Consider the following 23,642-nt stretch of genomic DNA (forward strand, 5'->3'; position numbering starts at 1 on the left):
CCAAAACTTGTAATTAGGTTAACTTGTATTGTAATAACACTTACAGCAGATGCCACATGACGTCCCCACTTGTACCACAGGCAGGACCACTGCAGTTAACTGCAGAACTAAACGCAGTAATGAAAGTGGGCAATATGCCGTAGAAGGTGGGTAACATCCCATTTTTTTTCTGGTGTTTGCCCCAGATTTACACCACCTAGTGCTATGTGGACCCAAGGAGATAATTTCTTTGTTCTCTGATTAATTTTTAGCTCAGATATATATATATAAAATAATTATCAGCTATTGTATTGAATGCAGGTAAGATCAAGTACAGTATGCATGAAAACTGCAGGGAGAACATTGATCAAACCAAATACAGCCTACAATAGGGTACACACACTGAGAGTGGTCCATTTCTGTGATTGTGCTTTGGGTAGTCTGGATTAATAGTTTAGGGATTGAAATGATAGATTTTAAAGTTATTTATTAGGTACCTATCATAATATATAAATAAAAAGTTAGATTGAAGTATTAATAGGTAATAATTGAATGTGTGATCCTAATTTAAACTTCAGTATATCTGTTCTACACTGTTGATCTGTCTCATTTTAAATTGTTTTTGACTTTAATGTGAATCGTGTACTAATTTTATGCTTGTGGCTTTCAACCATTTCAATTTTCTGGCTTCTAAAATGTCTCTACTGAAGGATTTATACAGGGTCCTCTAATTTTACACAATTAAATTGCCTTTAGCACATATGAAATTTCTTCTCATAATTATTTTCTCTGGTTGTAGTCCCTAGGGTAGACCAAGGACCTCCATTATCTGCCAAAGAAGTAATAAAAGCAACACATTTATATAGTTATCTTTGATTTTTAAGGTTACAGTTCTGGTTTTCCCCATTCCTGTAGACACTGAAAAAGGAACAGAGAAGCGACAAATACCAAATGGCAGGGTGTCCACACTTTTCTCTTCACAAGTCTCTTACTCTCTGCCTGTTAGTGCAATTCATACCCAAATGTTAATAGGCACCCTGTCAATCATAGCCAGGATTTCTGATGAGATAAATACCATCTTCTACTGCTGCTAGTTGAATTTCCAACAGGACAAGTGACCTGGGACTGGCAATACCATTAATGCTCTTACTTGCCCAGAGGGAAACCAGATTTTAGCAATGAATGAGTATTGGGCAGCATTAATGCCGTGTTAATTAATGCACAGAACTTTAGCTGGTGAAACACTGAGGTCTGACTACCTCGTGGTGATGAGCAACAGCAACCCGCCCGCACAAGAGAGGAGAGGGAGGAGTGTGACACCACTCCCTACAGCAGGTCTCAAATTCCTGTGAAATACGGGCTTTTTCTGTTGAAGATCGTGAGTTTTGAAAGCACAAGCACAGCAAATCAGATGTGAAGAAATGTAACTGTATTGCTGTCACCAGACTTTAATAAATGAATGATCAAGTAATCACTGCTAAGAAATGAACTGGTAGTTTCAAAGAATCTCATTCTACTCATCTTATTATCATTTAGGCACCAGTCTACCTCTAGTTCTTCCAATTTCTCCAACAAAACAGATTAATGTTATTGCAAGCATAGGATATAATTCCCTAGTGAGAGAGCAGTTTATATGGGAAACAGTTGAATTTTCCCTCATGTTAGTAGTTACCTGAACTGCTATTTTGTAAAAAAAAATTATATTTTTGACATATTTATCAGTTAATAATTGAGTGCCTCGTCACACATTCAGATTCTGTAACAACTGCTCCTAGATGATGAACAGATATAACATCACAATTTTAGGGCTGTCAGACATATAGAACAATTTGAGAAACCTCCTGGATTTTCCTTGACAATGCTCAGATTATGACAAAAAAAAACATTCACCGCAGCAACAGTTACCCAAAAACTGGAATGAATTTATAACATTCTGTGAAGCTAACTGAATAGTTTGGGGTTTGTTTGGTTTTTTTTTTGTTTGTTTGTTTGTTTGGTTTGGTTTGGGTTTTTTTGCTTGCTTTGAGAGGTGTACACAAGTGAAATAATTTTTAATACAAACATCGCCAGTTGAATTATTGCACTTCATTACATACTTTTATCTGGACTATGAGTAGAATTGTCCATAATGAGATAAGTTTTGCACCCTGCATTCACATGAGGGCTATGCAATGCTACTGAACACAACTAATGCATCCCAAGCAGAACCTAGAGTCATACCTTGCTGGTGCATGTTCATATATTTGACCTGCCTTCCCTGAACATGATCTGTTAGCTACTGCCAGAGGCACAGAGTGTAAGAAAGACTAGTGGTATTGCTGGCCAAGATGAAGAGAGACTTTTGAGTTACATGGTCTTTTGGTTGCTATGAAAGTAATCACAGATGTGATTGCATTGATAGTAGCGAGAAATTTATATAGAAACTCAACAAGATAAGGATAGTGCAGTCTGGGTTCAGAAACCAGGGGTAACCAGAGATGTGCATAGATAACGTACATGTGTTTACACTGGATGGGCCCTAACTATATAATTTTATTCAGAAAAAGAAAGCTTGAGTGATGATGATGTCCTCCAAACCCAAAGTTATTAGCTGAATTTAGTCACCTTTTGTTATATATTGCATATGGCCACTCCTAGATTTTTTAACAAATATTTATTCTTTTAATTAGTGATATTTTCTTATATTAATTTGATGTTCAGTTCTGCAATCATTCATCACATGGAACAGCACCATGCTCTGGGAGTAATCCTACTAGAAACATGATGAAACCACATCAGCCAAACACTGTGGACATAAGAGGATATGTTCTGGAGAAATACAGTCATAATCTGGTCCTTAAAATATTTTAATAAGTGAAATTTTCTGTTTTCCCATATTGTTGGATGATTTTACACTCAGTGAATAGACAGCTAGAGCTGTATTTCCTTCAGGAACAGTTTTGAATTAAAACACTATTTCAAAATGAGAATGCCCACATTTTGCTTTGGATTGTTTTTCCATGTATATTGGAGATGATAGTATAAACTTTTTGGCAAATCTCACGATATCCATGTGTGATGCCTCCATTGCACCTGTGCTTTTCCTTACAGCAAGATTTATCCAACGTATGAGAAGGTGCCAAGCCATCCTAACAGATGGGAATGAGAACAGAAAAAGAGGAGGCTACATGTAAAATGTGCATCAAGTGTGTTCTGCTGAAGCTCAAAAATTTCTAATAGTGAAACAAACATGGACTCTCTGAGGACAATCTTCAGTAACCAGCAAAAAAATAGAAGGTCAGAACTGGGAACCTGGCAAAGATTTTATATTACCTGTGACGAGCCTTTTTAATTATGATTTGGGAGATGATGGCTTTTGCTGGTATTTGTTTTGATTGTATTTATTTTTAACCTTTGAACATCAGTTTATCAATAATTTAATTGACGTAATGATTTAGTGGGAATAAGGCACTCTTTTCAGAAGTAGATCTCTGAATTGAATACTAGAATTAGGTACACAAGTCCCTTTGTGGACTTATGTCCATTTTTAAGGCATCATTTATACTTCAAAATCCTTTTCAACTGCCGCAAAGACTGCAGACACTGAAAGTCACTTACAGGGGTATCCACCCTGCTTGTTATAGGTGACTGTAGAATGGTTTTATTTAAATAAAACACAGACAACAGTTCCCAAGCTCATAACAGCCTATTGGTGCTTTGCCTGACATCTTTTGGTAAAGCACTGGTGATGCAAGTGACCAGCCAATCTTCCCAGGTGGTTTCTGCAGGCTAAGGATGTTGGGTTGTCCTGGCTGCATTCCCATCTGGAGCTAAGACCACTTAACTCATTGTAACCACAGAGAGATGCCACCGGATTCACAGACCTTTCCTACTGTCACTCTGCATGTGTGGCTGGATCTGGTAGGCTCAGTAGCGACCCTTTTACCAACCCAAACCTATTTCTGTACACTTCAGACTGCTATCTCTGAAACCAAGATAACAACTATGTCTTCATTTACATGGATGCTGTTATCGTAATTGCACTATAAAGTGTTAAGGTGCTGTAGTAATGTACACTGTATAGTACCAAAGATGACATAATAATATTTACTCCAACCAGCTTATCTGCTTTTTAAATACTGTTAGGATGTGACCCTGCTCCCTTTGGAATCAACAAGAGGTTTTACATAGTGTTTAAAAGAGTCGAGATCTGTCCATATGGAAGAAATGCCTACTGAGGAGATTGTTTCAGTGGCTTCATGCCAGTTCAAGAAAAATAGCGCAGTCTTTTTTGATCATATTATGCATGTCTCTGTGCTGGTCAAAATGTGCCACTGAAAGTTTCACAGTGATTAGGAAGGAAGGCTCTCCAGGAAAAGTTGTGATTCTTCTGCTGCAATGAAGTGAATTTGTCCAACTTTGCTTTCCTCACGGGTCTCCAGGAGATTCACTGAGACTTGCCTAACCTGATAAATGCAGTTAAGGGAAATGCCTTACAGCTTTGTACTGCTTTGTATTTTCCTGCTTAGTCACTGCCTCTGATATGTATCACTAACTTGCTGCTCCTTCCATGTGCCTGTGTGAGATCCTAGCTAGTGAGCTACTCCTGCAAGTTACTTAGTACCTGGGGTCAGGGAAGGACAAACATCAAGTGTTATTTCATGCTTTTAATTTCTGAATGTGAAAGGATGAGGTAAAGGAGAGATTCTGTGTGGTGACACCAAATCTGGACATCTCTGTGGTGTTCTTAGTTACAAAAGAAGTAAGGTGATTGCTGAACCAAGACAGGCCCCACAGGATGCCAGGGTGGACTATTCCAAGGCAAGAGTATAAACTACAGCTTGTTGTAGGTGAGTCAGACAAGACGCTGTGGTCCTGACCCAGCACAGCCACTCACTACTTAGCTGAAATTGTTCATTTACACCCAGGTTAATGCAGCAAGAAACAGGATCTCTTGTTTTTTTTGTTTCCTTGAACTTCTAACCTGCCTCTGGGACCCACCTAGGCTGAGCCTCAAAGCAAGACTCTGTTCCTGTTTCCCCATCCAGTGCTAGCCCCCTACTCCCTCTTGCAGGCATACTGGGCTTTGCACCTACAGTGTGCAGCTGTTCTTCCTCCAAGCAGGACTTGAGGCACTCTGATAAATCCAGCTGCACGTAGGAGCTGCTCAAGCAAGAGGTGAGCGTATCACAGATGCGTGGAGGAGAGGGAAGGCAGTGAGTAGTCTAGGTGCAGGTATGTCACACAGGGCTTGTCTTTGAGCTCTAACAGCACCCTCAGATTGCTGCAGACAGAAGATCTTTAGGGGGAACTTCATTCACATTTGCAGGGCTTTCTCGTTCAATTTTACACCATGTAAAGCTGAGTTAATTGGACAGGTGATTAAGCTGATATCTCATGGCTATAATGTAGGTATTGTGCTTGGTCTACTGCTACAGGCTAATGATTGGACATTGGAAGAGAAACTGTGTAGTCTTGCATCTTCTCTGTTTTCTTTGCTTTACATCTTGTTAATTGTACAAAGATGTCTCTATAGAGAAACTATAAAGTGCAAATCTGGATTTTAAATATTTGAATGTTCCACAGGTTAGAAAAAAAGTTTGGTGTTTTAGATTAAGAACACTTCAACACTTCCTTGGCCATAAGTGCAGGCAAAACGACAGACCTGGGCATCCAGTTTTTAAAATGTGTGTTATTTAAGATACTGATTCCTCAAACATCTTTAAAGTATTCCTCAGATCTTTGAAGTATTTGCAGTTGCCCTGTGTGGTAGAGCATTGTGGTTGGTTTGGCAAGGAGAGACGAGAGTTATTATGAGATGAGAGCTGCATTCACCTGGGATTTCACTGCTGCAAGTCCTAGTAGTGTACTTGGGTCCAGGAGTGGCCTCTGTACACCATGAGGTTGCTACCTGGGTCTCCCTTACAAAGCTGGGGCATGCTTGTTTCCACATTACACTACTGGCTAAGGTAAATGAATTTTTAAAGAACTATTTCTCTGTGGGGCTCAGGTGCTTATCTTCGTTTAGGATTTATAATCATGAACTCTCTTCTGGAATGAATGGCTTTAAGCCATTTATTTCAAATAGAAATAAGGGTTCTTTTCCTATAAAACAGAGCCAGCACAGAGTGCAAAAGTAGACTGCTCTGTATTCATTTCAAGGACTTAGAGCACTTGCCTAATGTAGAGGAGGTCCCAGCTGGATTACTTCTTATTTACAGAGGCTTTGAACATACTTCTTTTCTTGGCCACCAAAAGGAAACCTATGGCTGAATAGAGATTTGAACCTGTATCTATGATTTTCAGGTTAGTTCTCTGACCATTGAACTATTAGAACACAAGAAAAAAAGGAACTCGGGCCACAGATCAATTTAGCTCACTATTTTACTTTGAAGCACATGTAATTCTTCCCCCCTTATATTGTCCAGTCTCTACACATTTTCTGCTCAGAAACTTCATGGGCTCAATATGATCTCTATGTATTTAGCAGCCCTTACTGGATTTCTCTTCCATAAGCTTCTCTAGTCCCCGTTTGAACCCATGCAGACTTTTAGCTGACATCAGCAGCTTCTTTTAGACCTCATCAGCTTTCAAGAATTTGCTCTGTTCCACTACTTACTGCATGAGAAAATCACCTATTTTTGTTTATTTTGAATCTGGGCTCCTGCTAGATTAATCTGTTGCTCCCCTATATCTTGTTCTGGGAGAGACAGCAAACAATTGATTTCTACTCAGCCTCTCCTTGCACTCATAATTATATAGACCTCTATCATTTCATTCCTCATTTGTCTCTTCCAGACCAAGTAGAGCTGGATTACTTGGCCATTCTTTACGAGGAAGCCATTCTATGCCTTACCATACTTCCCCTGTAATATCCTTTTCTAAAATATGTGGTTTAGGAGTGCTGTTTTCAGTAATGCAGATGATTAAAGGATATTACATCTGCTAATCCTGCTCTGGGGTAGATTTATTTCAAAACCAAATTGAAAGTGTGTTTCCTTGCTTACAGAAAACATATTTTATGCATAGCTGTATCAGAGCCAGTGCTAGAAGATTATGTATAAGGAGAAGAGTGTTATATCTGTGTAATTGACTACAGTGACAATTCACCTGACCTCTGTTATTCAAGTTAAAGTGGAGTATTCAGGAAATGAAGTATTTAGTGGTTCATAAGTTTTATGAATATCTGACAGGGTATTGCCCTAAAATATTTATTAGTAACAGTGCTATGAATCAAACAACAAAGTCTGTCCTCAAAATTTAACTCTTGGTCAGCTGCTGTGTGATGAAAGCATATAAGCACCACAGCAGATGAACAGATTTATTAATTTTTAGGACTGATGAATTTGAAGACTGGCAACTTCCACTAAATTAACCTATTACCTTTGTTCTCTGTGTAGTTCATTGCTGTAGGTGAAATGTCTAGTTCCTTTTAAATGAATGGCAAGATCCCTGTTGCTCTCAATGGAACTAGCTTACCTAGCCAGGCCATCCTGAAACAAGGCTCGCTCTTTATCTGAATGGCTAGCAGGTCAGTGCTAAAGGTGTAGTTTTCATTGAGGACCTCTCATTTACTCTCCCATTGTGTTCTGACCACTTGTGCCCTAAAGTTCTGCTTTAAGAACTGAAACACAAGAATAATTTGTGTTTCTCGCTATGTCAGTTGTGTTCTAATACAACTGGTTAAAAGATTCACATTTTCAAATCTTTTAGGAACATTTGCTTTAGCAAAAAAAGAAAAAAGAGAAAAGAAATTCACTTTTTATCACTCTACTTTTTAGTTAAGATTTAGTAAAAAATACCTCAAATATTTTCCTTTTCAAGAAAAAGAAAGGAAGGGTGAGAATGCCAACAGAAACACATTTCCAGCTCAACTTATAAGAGAACAAACAAAAAAAGGGCACCTTTCTGAAGTGACACGGATTCTTTCATCATTGGAGGAATTAAATCTGTCATCCTTTTCTCTAAAATATTCTTCTATGCACTGCTCTTCAAAATCATGGACTTTTTTCAGTTCATCCTCAGTTATGAAAAGTTCTGTGGAAACAATGGAAAAATCTGAATTTGGCAAAGATTAACATGTGAAATTAACTACATTCTTCTTATTGCGGAATTCATGGACTAAACTTTCAAGAGCGGGCTTCAAATTTATCTGGCATTTTGGTATGAAAGCAGATAGATGCAGCTAATTACCAAATTAGTACCTTCAATTATATATGATTCTGGAGACAGAAACACTTAAGCAGGCAAATGCTGGGCAAACATGAATGTGTTTTGATTGCACGAGATCTAAACACAGCTGCTGGTCAGGTCCTGGAGAGACAGTGGGAGCCAAAGCCCACCTGTAACCTAATACAAATATAATCAAATTAGTACACTGCTAGGAAAAGAGTCTCCGAGTACAGAGGGTCTATTTGCCATGGCAAAAGCTGATATCTGCAGGCAGCAGCAAGGGCTGTGGCAGATAGTGTGCGGTGAGTGGGAGGAGAGCAGTCTGGTTGCACTTGCATCTCCAGTGCCACCACATGGCTCCAGCTCCCTCCTCATAGAGAAGTGGGCTGTGGCATAAGCTAATGTTGGGAAGAGATGCACATCCGTTAGCTCCCTGCCTCTGGCATAGACATTAGGGGAGGTGGAGATCTCCTACTATGAAGAACTAGATAGAGAAGAGGAGAGAAAGCGTTATCAAAATAATCTGACAGATTTTCCATCCTGCTTATGGGCTTATGGGAGTTCATATTAAAGCGTCTGGAGAAACTACTCCTCCAGTTTGAGTCAGTGTCAAGGACAGAACATGTGTCTACAAAATAATTACTTCTCACCATCTCTCAGCTTATCTAGGCAAAAAGTGTGTTGGGGAGAAGTATGTGCTGTTTGCTCAAAAAGTAGGAATGCTCTCTCTGTATGTTCAGAAACAAAACTGAGATCTGGAAGTGTGCTAGATTGTAAGAATTCCAGCAATAAAAGACCTCTAGCAACAGCAAAACAAACCCCATTGCTTTGAAGGAACAAAGGGGGAAACAACCTCAAAAAAATCCTAGAAAAACATAGCCTTATTAACGCTTTGAGGAGAACTAAGCGTTGGGCAATGCAGGCAAAACGAACAGATTCAGGTAAGATTTTTGCAGTTAAAACTAGTTTTCTGCTGGAAAGTTTATCAAGGTGCTGGACTTAGCCTTCAGGCATGTCAAACACTAGATATTACCAAGGGCATTGGAAAGTCCCACTCTCTAAATTGTCTAAAGCTTACTTAATCCATAGTCTCTCTCATCTGGGTCGCTTTCATGCTTCCGCCATCTGCAGCAGAGGTGTTGGAATATCATAGTCATATGGCTGAAAATGATCAGAGGTGGTGGGAGAACAGGTCTTTCGTGAAATGTCATGATTAGCTGATATCTTTGAAACTTCCATACTTGGTTGGATATGGATTTGACTTCAAAAAATGTATTGCTAGAAGGCAAGAAGAGTAAAATAACATCAGATTGAAATGGTTTCGGGTACTGTGCTGAAGATGATATGACAGCACCTTAACTAGAGACATTTCACTAATAGTGGCAAATCTTTCCTTGTCACAAAAAGAGGAAGAACAACAAAAGAAATTAATAAGTTTGTGCTTCAGCAAAGCACAGTGGCATCAGCCATTTCATCTTACTACTGTGTATGACTGCTCTGTACAACCACTGAGTCTTACAATAACCCAATGAGACAGCAAAGTATTTTTATTCTTGTTTTCCATATCAGGAGTGAATGATGCCATAACTGAACTTTAAATTTTTTGGCTTCTCTGCCCTGATTCCAATTGAGTGTCTGTACTTGGAAAAGAGACAATGTGAAGAACTTGGCATTTCCATCATTCCCTGGAGACAAGCTACTACCTCTTTCCCTCTCACCCTCACATCCTGTGAAAGTGGGTCTCAGCCAAAGTCTTCAGCTTAACATCCTTCTTAGGCTGTGAATAATGTCCATCCACCCTCCCCCCTGCCCCCCCCCCCCCCCCCCCGCCCCCTGCCCAGTCCATACTTTGCAACGTGTCACTCACTTGAAAACAGCAATGAGGAGGTTCACCAAAAGGATGTTTGCAACCAAGAGGTAACAGGCCATGATGGCAGGAACGATCCATGCTCCTGTCTTGCAGGGAGGTAGCTGGATTATTTTGCCATCTTCTCTGGTTTCATTTTGACCACAAGGAGCTGGGAACAGAAATGCAAAAAAATACAAAATGGGAATGAATCTTATTTTTTCAGTGCTTTTTACAGAAATATTCAAATATTTTTGGCCTGCCTGCCAAAGCAATACCTTCCAAATAACAGTGGCAATGATGCTTCCCCAAAGAAGTCTGCACTTGCTATCACAGATTTTACAAGCTGCAGTTCTTGTTATTGTGTGTTATTTGCCACGAATATCAAGATATCCCCCTCAGAAACTGCAAGAGACATGTCTGGTGTGAGTAAGCTGCCTGCTTGCATACAGTTAAATATCATGGTACTCTAGTAGTAATTAGTGGCTGTGCAGATAAAATGATCAAAATATTTAATCCTGGAAAAAAGCTTATGTATTATTTTTTTAATGATGAAAGCTTGGTCTTCTTTGATTGATGGAGAGGGATGTGATAAATACTGTAAGGAAAAGGAAGTACATGAAAGTAAATTAAAAAGTAGACATTTATTGCTGTGCACTGCACTGCTCCCAGCCCCTCTGGGACATACTCATAATGACCCTCTGCTATTAAGGACTTTTGACTGCATGCCTAGAAACAGTGGGGGAAATAATCAGGTCTTTACTGTACCAGGTAAATGGACATGTAGGCAGCAGAGCTGCCACCTCTTTCTTCCCCGAATGCTTTGGAACCAAAACTTTCTCAGTATTAATGTTGTAGAACTGAAGCAAGGGCAGAGAAAACATTGTGAAATAGCTTTTCTCGCTTATTCTTTTACATGCCTTCATGTGCTCTGGTGGGTCATCTGCAGTTGAAAGCATGGGTTCAGTTTATGTGTTTCTAGCCTCAGTCCTAGTGGCCCTAAGTTCCTCTGTAATCAGCCCTTCAAGAAAATAATTGAAGAATCAGCTTACATATACAAACCATCTTAGTAAATTTTGTGCAGCACTACAGCTAGCTTCTCGTCGTCGCCATCAAAAAGAAGTTTAAAAGTGCGGAATTTTCAAAGTGCTTGGCCCTGGCTTAGTTCCTGCTGATATCAATGAGAATTTCCTACTGACTTCACAGACAGCAAAGTTTGCCAGTGCTGTATGTTTTGTAAAATTCCACACTATGTCAACAAATCCATGATTTCCATTCCCAATTATTACTTCTTCTCAAAAAGGTCCCTCTGAGGATGGTTCACAGAGCATGGAATTCAACTGTGGGTGTCTGTACTGGCAATCGTATGGTATTATGTGTCATTTGGGTACTTGGTTTCAGGCACTACGTATAGCTGTTAGGTATTACATATAGAAATATTATAGCCATATGGGACAGAATAACACATGATACATCAGCTTCAAAGAAGAACTCTCCCAAAATATTCAACTCATGGAAAAAGAAATGGCAAAGCCAAATACAAGCAATACTACTTTTACAAGCAGCTCTGTTGTGTCTGGACCCATGGTGTCACTAATCCTTCCTACTTAAAAAAATACATTTTATTACTGGAGCAGGCTGAGAGTACGCCATTCTCTATTTCTCAGAAAGCATCATGTTGCAGATCGTTTTAAGTTAGAGCTGATTTCATGCTTCCCGCACTGCTCCAAGCAGTGGTTTCATTTAGACATTCAAAATGCCATCTGTGAGCTGCTGTGAGTGTGGGGCTATGTGCACTCAGCCTTCACCCAGCAGAAACTGGGACATTCAGTACCTCTTGACATCAGCACTAATGTGAGACTTATATTTCTGTTTGCATGGAAACACTAACTTGCTCACATGTTGATTCAGAGCTACAAAGTCCAATACAACACAGTACCAAAACCCATCATGATTTCACCAGTAATGGAACAATCACTCTACCAGTTGATGAAACCTATTGTCCTTTTGTGTGCTGAAGAACGGAAGAAATAATGTCTTTTGTAGCAATGAGAGAAATTGGTGAAAAGCATATTTTAAAACTTAGATCAATAAGAGAAAAAACTCAGCTCAAAGTCTGGTTACAATTCTATTATCCCATTTTTTTCTATTAAATAAAGAGAATTTAATCTAAAAAAAAAATCGGCTTTGACAACTACCAAGACAAAAATGATTTCTCCAGCTTTATATGCCTACAACAGAGTATTTAGAATACCATTAATACGGCCCTGTTGGTTTATGCCACACAGTGTTGGCCAAATTAGACCTCCTGCAAAGACAAGTTCCCATAGTCTATTCTATACATGCATAGATATTCAGCTTGTCCTGAAGGTTTGCAAAAGTTTTTCTCTTTTGCACGTTCTGTTGCAGGAACAGTTTTTAAATAACAAGGGAATACTAATCTCATGCCTTACTTTATGGAGAACTAAGCCACCACTTAGTCTTCACATCTTCAGCTGCATGAAAAGATGTATGATATGCGTTCAAAATGCAGAAAGCCTGTGTTCCACTGCACATCATTGAACATCTTCTTCCATCTTTAAACGATAACATTCATTTGAAAGGATTTTTTTCCACTATTAAACAAACTGCTTGTTTAAAATAATTACTCCCCGGAAACTAGAAACTGAAATTTCTCTCTCTGTGAAAAAGGACAGAGGACTCTAGCAGGAGGCTAAAAGTAGCAATGATATTCTTTTTAGATAATGAAGATACTTGTTTACATTTCAGAAATTAGAATTCTGTCTATAGGGTTCAAGAAGACTTCATTACGGTAACCCAGGACAGTTCACCTCCCCCACCCAAGTGTGTAGAGTCTCAAGCATGTTTTATCTTCTTGTTGCAGTAGGCTGGGGTAGTTCACCCCCCTACTCCTGTGTCTGCACATACCCCTGGCACAGGTGCCACTATGACAGGAATTCAGACAACAGCACCTGCATTACATCAGCAAGTTTGCTAATGAGCGGAACAGGACATTGCATATGCATGATATGTTAATCAGCACAAGTTTTATTATCCATCCCTGTGGTGCTTTCCCTTGAGCTTCACTCCTGAGCAGGGCTGCACTGCATCGGGTCCCCATTTGATCAGCGCCAGTGTCCTGGTGCTCCCACCGTTGTAATGCTACGCTTTCCATAAAGCCAAAGCTTTCACTTGCTGAGTGTTGTGCCTCATCCCTAAGGGATCTGCACCTGCCTTTCATGTGTAACCATTTTAATTATGTTTGGAGAAATGCAGTAATTTTTGTAGTATGTGCAGTAACATATTGTGATAATGAAAACATACTCATCTTTTTACATTATAGCCTTGCTTTAACAAAAAATACATAGAGTACTTAATTCTAGTGAAATGTTTTGCTGAAGAAAATTCTGTTAGCATAACTATATGCCTATTTCAGGTAACTGAAAAACCCAATCATTCTGATACCTACAGGCCATTGGATAAAGGTCGGACATTAAGTCCTGAATTCAGGCTTTAGAAAATAATAAATGGCTGGAGTTTCAATTTGAATTACACACGTTAACTTCACTCAGCTTTCAAATATTGCATCCTGACATCTGTGGATGTACGTGTTTTTTGCATCTCTTGTTTCCCTTTTTCACAATCTCCTCTTATGCTTATTTTTCCTTCTTGGCTCCCATTTACAGTTTCCTGTATGGGCCTTTCCTGCTACATACCTAATCCTTCCTCTTTCCTGGCCAGCAAATAGTTGCAAAGCAAACAAACAGCAGTAACGCACACCTCTGTGTGTTTCAGGCCTAAAGCAGCTGCAGAGCTTGGGAAGAATTTGTTTCCCTGCTATAATTACTGTCATGACATGGGCACTGCTCATTTTTACTGTGTATTGGGTGGAGGGCTTGGGAAACAACGCTTGCAAATTTCTATGTCATGACTCTTCCCCCAGCTGCACCCTTCCAAAGTAGTTGTGGGAAATAATGGAGAAAGGGGAGTGCATAATTGAACAGCTTTGTTACCAAATAGCCTTTTGCCTTTGATGAAAACTTCTCATGTAAAAAATGCCACTTTTACAATACAAGTTGATTTGTTTGAAATCACAAGAAACTGCAAAATGGGTTCATATGATCACAGTTCTAAAGAATAAGGAAACCAGTAAGTGCATATTAACTAACAAACCAACCGATCTTTTTATTTTTATTCAAGTCTGGACATCTTAAATGCACTTTCATCATCCTGTTTATCGGTATATAAGCACCTTCCAATTTTGATCTGCACAGAACCCAAAGGATGTGGAAGCATTTTTATAATTTTTTAATCAAATGTCTAAGTAATCTTACCAGCTTGCCAGGCTGGTAAATATTGAAAAAAGGCTAAGCGAGCTGCCTAGGGCTGTCCACTTCTTCACTGACAGAAAATACTGAACTCTGGGAACTCTGAATCTCACACCATTGCTCTGTTCATCAGCAGAAACATCCAGGGAATTGAACAATGTCTCATTACTTCAAAAAAATGGCTTTAACTACGGCATCGTGACTTTACATGTTGCCTCTTGCCCTCAGCCACATTAAAAATTACTTTGAATCGTATCTCCAATCTGCTAGTATTTTGATCATAATTTATAGTAAATTCCTGTATTTTTGTACTCTCTAATACTTTCTCCCTCCTCCTCTCCCCCACATTAAAAATATTCAACAAAATGGAACCCAAAATATAACCTCAGAGGAGTGCTAGGAAGGGGAATACTACTGAAATTCAGGCCAGAGAGACTTTCAAAATGGTGTGTAGGCTGTGCACAAATTTTATCCTCTGCCTTTGTCTACCAATGCTAAAAATATTGCCTGTGCTGCAGAGCTGCAATACAGATGCAAAAAAAAAAAAAGGCAAAAAAAAAAGCACAGGTATGATTTATTCTGTTTTGTGCAAAGCTGCTCTATTTGTTCTAATTCCAGAATGATCCATGCAAATGACAGCCCTTACAGGAAGCTCCTACAGAGACATGAAAAGCATGAAAACTCTAAGATCGTAGAGAATTTAGTATAAAATCTTAATTTGTACTAAGAAACCTTCAAGAACTTAAAAAAAATAAATCTAACAGACTAAGAAATTAGAAGAATTTTAAAAAAGCCTTTTATAGTAATTATACTTTCCTCTTAAGTTCATTGGATAGTTAAAACCTGTGTATAAGTGTCTCTTGTCTTCTGAAACAACTGCATTCTGGTTACTTGGCATTCCTCCAATAGAAGTGAAAGAGAAGGAGGCCCCATCTTTTTCTCTTAAACTATGTAGGTTTTTCCAATATGAGAGTAGGCAGAGGGAACAAACACAACTCAGACTGATCTTCAGATTCCAGATGGCACTTGAAATATTATTGTCAGCTGGAAAGAAAATCCAGATGCAAATCTGACATGTGAGACACTAGGCAAATCTGAAACACAGTCCAAACCAAAAAACCCAAACCCATGTTGGCTAACAGCACTTTCAGTTGCTTTGCCTTCTGAATGTAGGAAAATGTAAGGTCTGCTACTGATTTTCTACAGGTGACTGCCATTTCTCAAGTTGCTGTTTATGTCATCTATCTACATTTTTTACGAAGCAAACCCACTTCCTGAATAATCCTTTCCTGTTCAGTATTTCTTATATATTTATGTATCCATAGTATTCTGGAGGGGCAGATAGCTTGGTAAGGTGAAAACAAAGTTCTTTGCATGTGACAACTGTGCTGTGAATTTTTTTTTTGCTAAAATTGCCAGTGATAATAGTGCCAAAGTAAGTGAGGTGAACTGAAGGAGAGGTTTTACAGCGTTTGTGGATTTCCTTCCGGACAGGCATTCACTAAAGCAGCTAAGTGGCTGGCTGCTGCCCCATGGACCCCATCAGGCAGCGCAAGGCTCAGCTGGATTAGGAAAGACTGCCTAAAAGTGAGACAGTTGCATACACCATCACTAGTTCCCTGACCCGGATCCACCTTCCTCCCCCAGCTAACACAGCTGTGATGAACTGTCAGTCTGAGAGGAACTACTTTGAGACTGGTTTTGCTCTTTTTATTTACCTGAAAATTTGAACACAGTTCTAAAAGACTTACTCTGCTTTTTCTTTTCCCCTTTACAATTGGTTGATAGTCAGGAATTTGTAGGAATGTAGTATTTAGGTACATCACTGATAATAAACGACACCACTGAATAATGTGTTCATACTCCCAGAAGTGAGGATATAATTCTGTCCCCACTTTTGAGTTGAAGTGGAGATCACATGCCAACAGGACACTAATGCACACTCCAGTTAACATATGTATTTAAAAAATGAAATGAATACAGAAATTATGGGTAAAAAATGTAAATGTATATGACAAACATTATTTTACAGTGAGGCATTTAGCTAGTATTTTAACAGTGCAGTGTGTTGAGATAAAAGTCAGAGTAGACCCACTGGATGGACAGGCTGCCAGCTGATGAAATGGATCCAGACATTGCATCTGGTCAGCCTTAATGGTGTGCTTCACAAATCAACAGAAAGTGAAAAACAAGAAGAAAAGTAAGTTAGAAATTTTAGAGTAGCATACTTTTTTTGTACATTTCTCAGACACTAGGATAATCTCCAGGAGCGTGGCTCAAATGTATATGCACTTCCAAGATCATCACTTTTACTGAATCCCAAACTTGCAAATAATGTTGCAGTAGTAAAGGCCAAAATATAAAGAAAACTGCAAAGAAACCCTTTTGGTTTGCTCAAATAATAGTAATAAAAATATCTGCTCCAAGCTATAAAGTTCAATTGCAGTTTAGATGTAGCATAACAATTTTAGAACATGTTTATCTTATTTGAGAAAGTACAAACACTGTAGTACTCTAACATGAATACTGTGGCTGATTTAGCTTAGAACAACTTGGAAAACATATAAAAAACCAAATTTCTAAATAGTGAAAAAATATAAGTGTACTAGTAAAACCTTTTGGGTGCCAATCAGGTAATTTTGATTATATAACATCACCAACCATTTGCTCATGCTCCTAATCTATTCCAGAGGTAACATTTTTGAGACAACTGAGCCTCAGACAGACATGACATATTGCATGTATTTTGTGCTGAAAGAGTGGCAGATTCTAATTCCCTGCATCATCTGTCTCTCAGGAATGAGGAACTGGGTACTGGTTTTCATTTTGGCATCACTACTTTTGCTGCAACTCCTAGTTGCCTTGACACGAACAGACTAACAACATGTGTACGCTTATAGCTGGAGTTGAAACCATCAGGAATTTTGCTTTCCCTAAGCCTTGGAAGTGATTACGCTGCATCTTTTTGCAAGGTTTAAATGTTAGGCATCTGAATAATACACAAGACTATCCCTAAATCCTCATGCAAGGGTATGGAGCCTGCCACCCTCTTTTCATACTTAAAAACCTTACTTCATTCAAAGACACTTTAGTTTCTCAGGTTTTGGGGTTCTAAACTATAATCAGCACTTCATTAAAAAAATACCAAGAACTTTTTATTCAGCCAATTGCCATGTTTGTTGCACTATGGTAGTTACTTAGTACAACATCAATAAATGGCCACTTATAGAGGGACAGACAGAATTCTGCTTGTGGAAGGAAGTCATAGTTTAATGGGATAAACCTTTATCCCTCTATTATGCTTTTGGAGCAAGATGAAATTTCATACCCCCAGCTATTATGCCTTTGGAATGAAATGAATTTTTAGAAAGAAAAGAAAAGGAAAAAGGATAAAAATGAGGGAATCAGGTAAAAAGCTAAACTCAGTGAGAAACTTTGTGATTTTAGGTATTTGCATGCCATGCAAATGCCTCTGAAAATGAAGTGGGGAAGTAAACATAAAAAAAGAGGTTTCATCTGTATCAACAGTAATGATTCTGTGCTAACCAGAAAGAAGAAATGAACATGGAACTGCTGAATTATCATCTGCCATGTGATATGTATATGTCTGTCCATCTGAAACTCTGTTAAGTTGGAGGGATTATTGGTGATATAGATACATTTATTACCTTAACCAGCTCAGGAAAAGTCAACACCTTTTTTCCATTCAAACTTGGTCAGTACTGAACAAGCAGAAGATAAATTATGAAAACACTGCCCTTTCCTAAGGTGGTACATAGGATAAAAAGGAATATCTTAAAGAGAGCTTTAATGGATGCCATCTGCCACTGGAAAAGATACTTCTAAATGCTGCCAAGGCTTACACATATTTAAGTAGGAATGATGAACATCAGTTGCATGTCAGTGTTTGCTAAAGATACATTGTTTGTGATTCTTAGTTTGTTCATCTACCGCATCATTTCTCGTGACCACCCCTCTCTTTGGTGTAATGCACTGGGTGGCACCAGGAAGTCTAATTTAAATAGAAAACTGGCATTTTCCTGATCGCCAGCCAAATGAATCCTGAGGAGATAGTATAGGAAATACTGGCTTTCGTTCTGTTTGCACTGATGTGAGCTCAGTCTTGCCTTCCAATAAATAAATAAAGCAAAATTCTAATAATGGATCTACTGTCTCCAAAGAATTGCATCACATGGTTTAGCACAAAGGTGGTGGCAGTGAGTAGGTAACAGAGAAAAGAAAACATATTGGATTAGATCCTCATGAAGTGCAGGAGCTGAAGGTCTAACCCAGTATTATTAGACTTGATGCTCAGTATGAAGTTACGTAAAAAGTATTTAGGTCTAAAATCAAACCAATGAATGAGAAAAAAGAAGTGACTTTTTATGTCCCAGGTATACCAACAAACTCATGGTGGATACCTGGGAGGGTGCCCCTGTCACCCAACTCGTAAAAAGGAACCATTTGAAATGTTCTTTATATGCAACATAATTTAGCATTACAGATTTTTGGTTAAATAATTGCGAAGTTATGCCAGAAGCATGTTCTGAAACTGACAACCCAATATTAGCTAAAAAAATATTTTTGTGACCATTCTCTGTGATGAAGGAGTTCCTCTGTCCTGAGCCATTTATTGAGGACACATACATGATCTAATAGGACATCATCTGATCAAAGTTGGATACCTGACTTTGGAGTATGAGAATCATAAACTTGCTTACGGTCTATCTGGTCTGCAAACACTTCCCCATAGATCATCCAGTAAGGCATGTAAAAAATGTTTTTCGCCAGCTTCCATGAAGGCTCCTCATTGGGGAAAAGAATAGCCTGTCTCGCGACACCGAAGCTCATCAGAACCACCAACATGATGATGACAAAGTACATCATGTCTATCATCTGAATTTAATGACAGGAAAAGAGAGAGAAAAAGAAAGAAGGGACAAGAATTAGAGGCACTTATTTGTCCGTATTCCTATTATTACATGCTGCAAAAAAAGTCTCTAAATCTTAGAAACAGAATTTTCAAAAACAAATTTTGAAAAGCCATTCTCAGTTTTACACATAACAAATTTAATTTTCAAAGAAGTGAAGCAGTATTATTGTGTCCGTGGTTTTACCCAGTGTTTCTTTTAAGAACAATTTAAGTGTTATGAATAGGCTTGAAAATACAAGATACCATGTGGTCACACCAGTTGCCTGAACAAGAATATAGGTTCACTGGAATCAGCAGCCTGGTCTGGAGAAGGGTCACGAGATGATGTATTTTTCATAGGCACCTAGTGGCAACTGTACCAAAACAAAAGCGCTGACAGGATTATTTTATTCTCTGGTAGTCATTGTCTTGGAGCAAAGGAAGGAAGCTGCATATAACATAAGGAGTAACGGGTGGCAGAACAGCCTGTTACTGCAACATAAGGGACACCATGGTGGGAACCAGTGAGAAAGGAAAGCTGTGATACTGGCTGGACTAGAAATCAGCTTGGTGGGGGAGTCTGACAAAGGCCATATTTAAAAAAAATAAATGCAGATAACACAGACACTCAACTCCATTCTTCTCCATTGTTGAGGGCCTCATTAGCATATGCACAAATTTAATTACTGTTTGCAAACAGTGCCTACCCATTCAAAATGTTCCTGGAAAAAGTGGGACAGCAGTCCTAGGAGGTGCTGAACAGAGGCTGAAGATTAGAAGAGGAGCTGTGCTAGAAAAGACCTTCTAGAGACCAGAGCAGTGGGCATCAAGCAGGTACAGCAGAGATGCTTTATAACCCAAAATGAGTGTAAAAAAATGGGAGTCCTGTTAGTAACCTGGTAAGATCCCTTTAAAACCTTTAGTTACAGGTTTACTTATAGGTCTTTAGTTTTTGTTACTACAGGGCTGTTTATCATAGCTTTAGATGAAACTTTTGTCTCTGCCCAAAACTTGACCCAAAAGTCCTCTAAACCTTATGACTTTTAGTCCCTTCAGTCTCTGCATTTTCTGGCTCAGCTGCATTCTCCCTTCCTTGCGAGGCAGGTGTGCAACCAACCTGCACCTCAACCCATGGCTTTATTGCTCTTTCGGGGACTTGCTGCAGTGCAAGAGCAGGGTTGCTCATGACAAGAGCTGGTGGAAGAGAGGACTCATTTGCAGCAGACTGATCTGGCACTGCTGCTGGGGTTCTTCAGTTTTAAAGCACAAGGAGAGAGGCCTGAGGTCAAAGTAACACTGGGAAAGTATCTAACAGAGAAAAGGGAGGGATACACAGGAGCAAACAGAAAAGGATATTCTCATATTTACTGAGAGAGAGGTTGTAGGAGAAAGACACCTGTAGGGCAGCACTCTGGTAGGAGAGACTCAAGGAGCTGGAGAGAAGGAGCTGGGGACAAGTGAAAAAAAGCAGGGGAAAACAAAAGTATTGAGGTCAATAAAAAATGCAGGAAAGAAAGAAAAAAAACTGGGGACATGAGAGAGGAAAATAAATGCCTTAAAGAATTGAAAAACAAAAATGTAAATCACCAACATTCCTGTGTTATTCAGAGCATTAATCCCTCAAGGAAACCTGATTGAAAAGGAATTCCAGATCATTGTACCTCAGAGAGCATCCTGAAATGGGAAAGCTGCATAATTACATTTAGTTCTTACTGCTTTTAGGGAGGGAATTTGGAGATGAAACCTGGTTCCTCCTTTCTTCTCTGATGAAACTTTGTTTCAGGCAGAAATATATAACATGATATGATGCAATATAAGACCTGTTTTAAAATGTCATGCAAGCAAATAAACATAATGAATATTTGGTGGCAATTTAAGACAATTTCTTAAACGCTTCCAGTTCTTTTTCATCAGGAATCACACAGGTTTGACCTTATGTTTCAAGAAATAAAATTTTCAGGGCTATTTGCTATTCAAGCTGCATATTAGCTTTTCCCTCCTTCAGTTGGGTGTCTTTCTAAAACCTCAGTAGCTTGTCTGAAATCCAGTGAAATAGATAGGTGAGTTTCCATTTACTCTAATGGACATTGTATCAGGCCCTTTGGCCAGTAGGGTCAAATTACAATTGCTATTTTCACAAGGCGGTGGCTATTTCAATCATTCTGAAGAACTCATTAGTCACCTATTTTAAAAAGTGATAAAATGAGGAACTGTTGGCGCAGTTTTATAAACAAGCTGGCTCCATTTTCCCTTTTTTGTTTGCAGAGAAGCTGAGAAAATGTAGACATTCCCACAGAGTACAGGAACTGATATTCCTCTGACTCTCTTGACATGCCACAGTGATTTCATTTCATTCCCACATAAAAGGGGAGTAAATCTATCACTGTGCAGAGATTAGAAAAGCACACTATAATAAGCGTATTCTGTAACTGAAATTAGTAGATAATAACAAACTTGGCCATTCAGCTTCCTCCTCCTATCTTCACCTTTGCTTTAGCCCATTGCTTTTAAACCACTCAAGTTCATTCCTGCCCCTTGCTTAATTTCACTTGCATATTTGTTCACAGTGCCCAGAGGTAAAACCTATTACAGGTTATTTGTTGTATACCATGTAGAGGCAGGTGAAGAGAAAGTTCCTGAACACTGGAAAGATAGAAAGAGTCATCTTTTTCCTGCAGAGTCTAAAACTTACAATAGAAGCTGAGGATAAAATCTCAAGTGTTAAATATGGTCTGTTGAGGAACTCAATAGCTGTGATGGGCTTTCTCCGTAGAAATATGTATAACCAGCTTGATGTTCCCCACAGTTCTGGATGGCACTTGCAAGACCATGAAATGAAAAAGACAGAACCCAAGGAGGTAAATGGACATGTGATTTAAACAAAAATACACAAGGGAGCTCATTGCAGCCTGCAGCAAGCAGGTGCAACTCCCAGGGAAGTCTGTACATGATATAAAGGGGCTGGCCATTACACAGGGGAATAAGTTGGCCAGGCGAGAGGCAAATTTGTGTAATTCAAGCCAGCTGGGCATTGCATGTCTGGGCAAAGTGGATGTGTCAGAGTTGCTGAGTGCCTGGATGAGGCATGAAAATCAAATAATAGGAAGGCACAAAATAAAAGAACTTCCCTCCTTTAACAGTTGCCCACACCTTCAGAATGCTCTGGTAGCTAAATTCAACACCCTCTGAATTGGTGCTGAGCCTACAGAGGCTAGTGATTTTCTTGCATTTGTTTTCCACCGAAAGTGGAGTGAGGCTTGACTTGTTGTACACATGCAAGGATGACAAAGGAATGGAAATTATATTATTTTGCTGATTCCAACCACTTCCTTTCTGTTTTGACCCCAGGAGAAAAATAAACCACTGTTTATACTATTGGTGAAGCTGGGCTCCTATCAGCCATCCATAACACTGACTGCTAGAAGTTTGTTATTCATGGCCAATCTGTTTATTATTGAACTGGTTTTCAGACTGCCTTTGATAGCACCACATCTTTGAAACATTTTGTGCATGGCACCTGTGAAAAATACAACAGAGTAGGAGGGTAGTTGTTTTTTAGGAGTTTTATATCCTGTGTACTGTGTAAGCCCCAGTGACCACCAGATCCCCTGATGGAGGGACATAGTTCAAGTGGGGCAGGAAAGAAACAGATGATAATGCAGTGTTTTCTCTTTGGTCTTTGGTCCTTTCTCTTGTCCTGCTGTCCTTTTACAGTAACGTCCAGCAAGGCCTGTTGAGTGTTTTTACTTTGGAGCTCTGCAAAATCCCTCCAATCAACATCCTATTGGCTTCCTTGAAGGAAGGTAGTGCACTTCAAAACCCTGTTTGCAGGACATAATGATTCAACAACCATTTTCTTTTATGTTTTCCCTCTCTCTCTTTTTTTTTTTTCATTAAGATGTTCTTTCTTTGTCAAACCCACCACTGTGGGTTTGGAGTTGAAAGCTGGTAAGTTGAAGGGATAAGACAATGCTTCTGCAGTCACCTGTTGTGTAGGGAGCCTAACTGGACATATATTTTGCATTTCAGTTTTATACCTGCTTAGAATCATTGAGCTTCTTGTGACTAATGTAATATCAAGGAGGGATTGTAGTCCATGCATTCATATATGTCTCCTTTTCCTATGATGATGAAGAAGGAGGTTGGCTGGGTCTTTTCTTTAAGGACCATGGTAAGGCAAACACAACAGACAGCCTGTTTGGACTTGTTGATTATTGTCCACATAGCAATCAGACAGCAGTAATATTTGTATTTAGAAAAGTTAATATTCAGTTTACTTTTTTTACTGAATGCCAGCTGCAAGGGTTTTTTATTCTATTTTTTTAAATATAAATCTTAAATCTCAGAATGCATGAAACAGCCATGATTTACACAACAAAGCTGGATAACTGCATATAAAACATGAGCATATGTATTAGCTACATGT

General features: G+C 39.0%; 1 protein-coding gene across 10 annotated transcripts in view; it reads right to left on the reverse strand.

The window, feature by feature from the left end:
- Positions 1-23,642, reverse strand: part of TRPM3 (transient receptor potential cation channel subfamily M member 3) — a 463,424-nt gene that overhangs the window by 7,434 nt on the left and 432,348 nt on the right. For all 10 annotated transcript variants that reach the window (XR_015700935.1, XR_015700934.1, XM_087741457.1 and 7 more), the window contains 4 exons: positions 19,026-19,200; positions 9,998-10,148; positions 9,209-9,408; positions 7,863-7,995 (listed from right to left, as the gene is read on the reverse strand). Coding sequence is in view for 8 of the 10 variants with exons in the window: in XM_087741457.1 (XP_087597583.1) it covers positions 7,863-7,995; positions 9,209-9,408; positions 9,998-10,148; positions 19,026-19,200 (659 nt within the window). In the remaining 2 variants the exon portion in view is untranslated. The remainder of the gene's footprint in view (positions 1-7,862; positions 7,996-9,208; positions 9,409-9,997; positions 10,149-19,025; positions 19,201-23,642) is intronic.

This window comes from Nipponia nippon, unplaced genomic scaffold, assembly GCF_047370975.1.
Source record: "Nipponia nippon isolate SJK-2023a ecotype South Korea unplaced genomic scaffold, ASM4737097v1 scaffold_8, whole genome shotgun sequence".
Lineage (NCBI taxonomy): Eukaryota > Metazoa > Chordata > Aves > Pelecaniformes > Threskiornithidae > Nipponia > Nipponia nippon.